The following is a 7,590-nucleotide window of genomic DNA, read 5'->3' on the forward strand; positions in this document are numbered from 1 at the left end:
AGCATGCTGTTAGAAGCCTACAGTTCCCCTGGTTCTGTGGCTCCTGATTGGACTACAAGTTACAGAATCCCTCTGTTTGGGGCAGGGCCCATGCCACAGGAGTGAGGTGACATCTCTTATCCTGGCTCAAGACATTGTTATGCTGCTGTATCTTGTACGTCTGTAAATCTACCCTGTGTAAAGCACCTTCTCTTCCATAAACCCTCTTCACCAGTTTTCTGCTGATATCCTCATTTTACTTTTACTCCTCCTCCCCTGTCTGCCCTCTTTAGAGACATTAGATTCTTCTTCCACACTATTCCTTGGCCAGTTCATTCTCTGCCTCTCTACATCCTCTTTTCCTAGGCATGAGTCTTAACCCAATCTCTAATAATAAACAAAAATGGAAGCCCACTGCTAGGCAGTCTGCTTCTCTTTATTCAGTTTTTCTCTTTAAAAGTCACTGTATTTTTCTGCACTGTTCCAACATATGCAAATTGTATGATATGTATTGTAAATTATATAGTTTACTTGTATGTTTATGTATAGATTGTAACCTGGAATGAAGTATTTTGTGATTATTGCTAGAGCTCTTTTTTCCCCCCAGTAATTACAAGAGTGACTCTCAATTCACACACATTCACTTAAATCCTTATTTGCAACTTCACCAACAATATGATTGTTTAGAAAGAATTAATTTTTCATTGCTCGTTAAACCTGCTACTGTTGGAACTTTTAACTAGGGGTGGCAGAACCCAGAAAAATTCCAGCTCTGATTGTTTAATTTTACAGTTGGCAAAATTATGCAAAAATCACAATTTGCAGAATCCAAATTCCTCTGTAAAAAAGAATAGAAATGCCTGGGCAGTAGAATAATGTATGAGTAGGGCCCTAACATTCACAGCCATGCAAAACGCGTCACGGACCGTGAAATCTGGTCTTTTGTGTGCTTTTACCCTATACTATACAGATTTCATGGGGAAACCAGTGTTTCTCAAATTGGAGGTCCTGACCCAAAAGGGAGTTGCAGGAGGGGTCACAAGATTATTATAGGGGGGTTGCGGTATTGCTACCCTTACTTCTGCGCTGCCTTCAGAGCTGGACGGCCGAGAGCAGGGGCTGTTGGACGGACACCCAGCTCTGAAGGCAGCGCCTTGCCAGGAGCAGCGCAGAAGTAAGGGTGGCAATACATAATATACCATACCACCCTTACTTCTGCACTGCTGCCTTCAGAGCTGGGCGGCCAGAGACTGGCGGTTGCTGACTGAGGGCCCAGCTCTGCAGGTAGCAGTGCAGAAGTAAGGGTGGCAATACCATACCATGCCACCCTTACTTCTGCGCTGCTGATGGTGGTGGCTCTGCCTTCAGAGCTGGGCTCCCAGCCACCAGCAGCAGCGCAGAAGTAAGGGTTGCAGTACCACACACACACCTTTTTGGGTCAGGACCCCTACAATTACAACACTGTGAAATTTCAGTTTTAAATAACTGAAATCATGAAATTTATGATTTTTTAAATCCTTTGTGAAATTGACCAAAATGGACCCTGAATTTGGTAGGGCCCTAGATATGAGACTAAATCTTGTGCTTAGTCTACAAGTATTATTGCAAAACTGAATTAAAGAATGCTGTTTGCCATAGAATGTTTGTTGTGAAGTGGTAGTAATAAGAGCACAAATCATCAAAGAATGCCACAATTTTTATCATCAAACATGTTAGAATACTTTCTTTGTTGCCTTTATAAAACACCCTTCACCATAGTATTCTACCGAGGCTGCAATTTATTTTTATGCTGCTTTTGATATTTAGTTTTAATATTTACTAGCGGTTCTGTGTACTCCCTAGCTACCACATCTGGTCCCCCTGTCAAAGACTCTGCATGTCCCTTCTTCCCACCCACCCTTATTTTTTCTTTTTCTTTGTCTGGGAGCTAATAGTTTGCAGTATTGTTGTACCCATCTTAGGAGATACTAGATCATTCACAATGTCAACATGTTAAAATCTACTGGGAGGATGGGCAGAGGTGAGGGGTGCAGTGGATGTTATGCTGAAAGATGGTGATGGCTGCCGTCAGCCAGTTCTTTGATCTCTAGAGAATTACAGAAGTTGCTGGGTCTAATAACCATATGCAAGGGGCTCACCCATTTTCCCTTCCCAATTTTCACCACAATCAATAGGCTGCTGCCCATTGCTGCCTAGAACATTCCCTGGGAGTTTGGAATTGATCGGATGCAAAACTCAAAAAATTACAGCATTATATCCATGTGTACTTCATGAGAGGCACTAAATTCCCCAGTAGCAACTACGTAGTATTGCCAGCTTCCAGAGATGAAACATCGAGTTGGACCCACAAAAATCATGATTGGCCCCAAAATCATGACATTTTAAAAAAAGATTATATTGCGTTTTTTAGGCCAGTCTCTTGATTTTTGAACTCCCCTACCCATTCCCAGGGTATGTGTATGGGACAATTAGTATTGCCCACTCTCCCACAAGTACCGGATAAGGTGATTTTGGCCCTGCTGCAGGAGCTCTCACTACCACATCTGCCTGTCTCCTGCCCAACAGTTAATCCTGTCCTCCAGTCCCCCATCAGTTCTCTCCCCACCCAATCCCCTCAATTCAGCCATCCCTCAGTTCAGTCCTCCGGTCCCCATCAACACCACCTCTATCAGTTCAGCTCCCGTACTCCAGCGACCCCCGCCGCCCTCAGTTCACCCTCCCAGCACTCATCCCATCTGCTCAGAACCCACCATCAATACAGCGCCCCCACCCTCCTCACTGCAATCTCTAGCCTCACCTCTGCTCTTTAGTGTTCTTCACCCTCCCCAGGCCTGGGAGACTGCAGTGGGGTCCCTTCTCCTACTTCCCAGGTTGGTAGGGGAGCAGCTGCCCTGGCCACACCTGGGGCGGCTGACAGGATTTCAAAGTAAAATTAAGCCTCACTTTTAGAACTCTTAAATGGCAGGAGGTTTTTTGTTTGGGGTTTTTGTTTTTGTTTTTTTCCCCAATTGATTCAATTGCTTATTTGAGGATTGGCCCTCCCCCTTCTTTATGTCCCAGGGCTCACTAGAGCAGCGGTTCTCAAATTTCATTGCACCGTGACCCCCTTCTGACAACAAAAATTACATGACCCCAAGAAGGGGGACTGAAGCCTGAGCCCTGCCACCTGTGGGGGGTCAAGGTCAAAGCCAAAGCCTGGGGGCTTCAGCCCTGGATGGTGGGAGCTGTAACCTGAGCCATGCCACCCGGGGCTGTAGCTGAAAGCTGAGCCCCACTGCCCAGGGCTTAAGCCTTCGGGCTTCGGCTTCAGTCCCAGGCAGTGGGGCTTGGGCTTCAGCTTCAGCCCTGGGCCTGAGCAAGTCTAATGCCAGCCCTGGTGACCCCATTAAAATGGGGTCGCGACCCATTTTGGGGTCCTGACCCATAGTTTGAGAACCGCTGCACTAGAGAGTTTGTACTCTCTACTAGTGTAGCTGCTCTTAAGCTGACAGGAGAGAGCTCTCCTGTCAGCTTTACTACTGCAGCCCCCGCGAGCGGTGGTAGCTATGTCAGCGGGAGAGGCTCTTCCATCGACATAGCATTGTCCACACCAGCACTTATGTCAGTGTAACTTATGTTGTTCAGGGGGGTGATTTATTCACCCCCTTGAGCGACGTAAATTATGCCAACGTTAGCTGTAGTGTAGACATAGCCCCATATGAAGTTTCTTTTCCCTGCTGGGGTGTAGCCACAGTGTCTCTTCTCCCCACTTGTTAGTTTGATAGCTTTGTTTATCTGATATGTAAATAAATTCTCATTGTCTTTCAAAGTACTTTGGAATTAACTGCCAGATAGAGAAACCACATTCCTTCCTTGAGGGTGGGGTAACTCCTGTTTGACTGGAAATATGAAAAAAAATCCTGACATTTGAGAGTTCTATTGAGAGATCATGTGTGAGGCTTAATTTTACTCAGAAATCATGACTCTCACGATCAGTTTACGAGAGTTGGCATGTCTAACTAGGTGGGTGAAGCCAGACAATAGTTACGCTCTCGACAACTCTCACAGGAAAATGATAAAAGACAAAAACACCTTGTCACCTCTGAGAGAATGATCACTTAGCAAAAAGTGTTCAATCTCTGACCTATCAGTCCTCATCCTCAAAGGAAACCTGCACAACGTTTTCAAAAGACAAGCTTGGTAACTTAAATTCATAACTTTGCTAGACACTGAAAATCATGGACTGAACAGAAAGAGTGGAATTTATGGCTTATTACAACAATCTGTAGCCCACAAACTGCCTGCCCAACTGCTCCCCACCGAACTGGAGGGGTAACAAGCCACTTCACCTTAAATCATAGGCACTGGCTTAATCAGATGCTGGGGGATGCTTGACCCCCCGCTCTCCCTCAGGCCCCACCCCTTCCCCCGCCCTTGCCCCGCCTCTTCCTGCCCCACTCCTCCCCCTCCTTCCCAGTTCCTCCTGCATACTGCAGAACAGCTGATCGAGGCAGGTGGGAGGTGCTGAGAGGGTTGGGGAGGAGCTGATCGACGGGGCTGCTGGGGAGTGAAGGTGGAGGCACTGATCTGCGCGGCTGCCGGTGGGTACTGAGCACCCGCTATTATTTTTCCCATGAGTGCTTCAGCCCTGGAGCACTCATGGAGTCAGCGCCTATGCCTTGAATGGTCCCTTGAAATATGTGTTAACTACTTATGCTAAATTATCTGTTACACCTTGTATTTAGCTGTTACACTAAGCACGTTTCCCAGACCTGAAGAGCTTTATGTATCTTGAAAGCTTGTCTTTCACCAAGAAGTTGGTCCAATAAAAGATACTATGTCACGTGCTTTGTCTCTCTAATATCCTGGGACCAACACAGCTACAACACTACTGCATACAGCATTATAGCCAGCCAGATAAGCGGAGAAATGCCATCAAGTTGAGTGTAGGGCTATGTCTACACTGGCAACTGAACGACAAAACTGTCTTTCAGAGGTGTTAAAAAAACACCCCCCCAAAAGACAAACGTTTTGTCGACGACAAGTGCTGGTGTGAACAGCTCTTTGGCGAGAGCCGATAAAGAGCAGCTACACTGCGTGCCTTTTAGCGACACAGCTGTAGCTACACAACCCTGTCGCTAAAAGCTGCGTAGTGCAGAAATAGCCAAACATCCTGCTCCACTCAGCCAAAAAGTATATGCTGGATCTTTAGTTTCCCTATCTGAGGGAACTAGTAGTAGCTGTGGGACTTGAATCGCATCAGTTATGTGTAATTTAAACAAAATGTGATTTCTTTAAAAAAATAAAATAAAATCCTGTTATAAAAAAGCTATTACAGAACACCTTTGTTATTCACCAGCTGAATTAGTGATTTGCAGTATACAGTATTATAGCATATTCAAACATGTAAGGAGCCTTTCCAAATTCTGAGTGTATTAACAGCATGCAGACTGTGATAGTTATTCACAGTTCATTTCCTTCCCCCACCCCACCCCACCCCCAAAAAAGGATAAATGAGTTGCCTAGGAACAGCAATGACCTGTAATACATTTCTAGTTAAGTGGTGATGTAAATTGGCTCACAAGTTGAGACATTTTCCTGTCTGAGAGAGAGAGAGAGAAGAAAGCTTAGTAAATGGAATCAGATTTAGGGGAAGTAAAACTGCCTGATCACTCGGTTGTGGCTGTAACGTATTCATCTGTGAAAACAAAGCAGGTTAGAAGCAAAGAAGCAAAGTAGCAAAGTTTTTTGCTTGTGTTTTGGGCTGGGGGTGGGAGGCAGGCCTGGAGAGAAAAAAGGACAGGGTTTGAATTCAAAGTATAAACACATTCCTGGGCACTAGTTAATCATTTTGTACCCTATCAAAAAAGTTAATTAAAAGATCAAGCGGTAGGCAGGAGCTGGAGAAGAATCAAGTGTGGGAGGAGAAGTGGAAGGAATTGGTAAATGCTTCTGTGAACTGAGCTGTAGCATATGACATGGTCACTATCGGTAACTTCATTGTTATTGAGAGGAAGTCCTTTCAGTATTAGCCTATGAAAATTCTTGCAGCAAGAAATAGCAGCTTTCATGGTGAAATATGTCTACAGATTTTCATTTGATTGCAATATTAAAGCATCTAAAAATCCTAGAAGATAGTAAGTTACCAAGTTACTTTTAACCAAAACCACTCTCAAATTCTAGAAATGGCACACAGTCCAGGTGTAACCCTTTTTATTTTACTGGCAATAAAAAACAGAGTGCTGCAAGAGGCTGAACACCCTCAACATCTATTGACTTAGGTGGGAGTAAGCGTGCTCCTGCCCCCATCAGAAAATGAAATGTCAACTTTTAACTGTTTAAATCAAACATTTAGCTTTGAATATCTGAAATAAATAGTTGGTATCTGTTTACTTATAACATTTTTTCCCTTTTACTGCAGATATGATCCTAATGTGAAAAGGAGAAGATAAATTCTCTTGAATTTACAATGAACCTACAGCAAAATCATCTTGACACCATGGTTGCTGCTTCCAGTGTACAATATGTATAGGAGGTTTAAATTCTCTTGTTATAACAATTGTTTTAAGTCCTGCTTTTATTAAAGGAAAACAGAATCCGTTTTACGTTGTTTTGGCATTTCTAGAGTCCACATTTCTGGTTTCAAGACTTAAAACTCCTTTGCTTCAAAGCAGTGCTATAGTACAACATTATAGATATTTAAGGCTTCACTTCAAGCTTTCTTCTGTCTGTTTGAGATACACTTCTGCTATTACTCTGTTGTTCTGAAAAAAGACCCAGTTAATTTGTTTAGCTCTTTGTGTAACAGTAATAATTTGCTGTACAATAGGGCTCAAAGCACAAACACTTAAACTACATAAAACAGACATGGTGGGGGCAGCAATCTCTCTTATTGGACCAACTTTTGTTGGTGAAAGAGATTACCTCACCCCCATCCCTCTTATGGCTCTAATAACACTGTAAACTACCTACAGTGGTTTAAAACAACCCTTTAATCTTAAGGTGACTTAACTTCAGCACCTGTTTGCATTTCTGCAACAGAACTGGCTCTGTTATTTAAAGTGAAACTTTATAAGCCTCTTTTAATGGGATGCAGGGTTTTATTTTAAATGTTATCTATGACTCTGCCCTTATTAGGTTTGAAATAGTAGCCACAGCAGTAAGGATGGTTGTGGATGGCAGAATTCTAAAACTTTCCTGCCCACTAGAGACAGGGATTTTATTCTGACAACTATGTTATCCAACTGGTAAACAGCATTGTTGTTAGTGTGCTCAGAATAAAATCTCTCTCCACACCAGGTGAAGGAAAGCCGGTCTAGAACCTGCTAGCTATGATTCGACTTGTAGTTAACAGGTCTGGTTAACTTTTTATTCACATGGTGCACAGCATTAGATATAGTCGAAGAAACTTAGGTCTGTGGATGGCAGCAGTGTTCACACTTGTGATTTATTTTTTGATTACTGTTAAAGAAAACTGTGCCCAACTTATTCAGAGTCAGAAAATGAGGTTCCATGTGTTAGCAAGATGGTTACTGCCACTTTGAAATGATCAATGTAGGTTACAGCTGTCCTATATAGCCAGCTATCAAACATACATTTATTTTTACATGCCAAGTATTCAGAGTTTTTTTT

The 7,590-nt window shown here is 43.3% G+C and overlaps 1 protein-coding gene across 1 annotated transcript in view; it reads left to right on the plus strand.

Moving 5' to 3' along the window:
* The window catches only part of NBN (nibrin), a 59,828-nt gene extending 53,278 nt beyond the window's left edge, over positions 1–6,550 (plus strand). The window contains exon 16 of the mRNA XM_065398709.1: positions 6,380–6,550. Coding sequence (XP_065254781.1) covers positions 6,380–6,410 — 31 coding nt within the window. The 3' untranslated portion in view covers positions 6,411–6,550. The remainder of the gene's footprint in view (positions 1–6,379) is intronic.
* The last annotated feature ends 1,040 nt before the right edge of the window (positions 6,551–7,590 follow it).

This window comes from Emys orbicularis, chromosome 2, assembly GCF_028017835.1.
Source record: "Emys orbicularis isolate rEmyOrb1 chromosome 2, rEmyOrb1.hap1, whole genome shotgun sequence".
NCBI classification, from domain to species: domain Eukaryota; kingdom Metazoa; phylum Chordata; order Testudines; family Emydidae; genus Emys; species Emys orbicularis.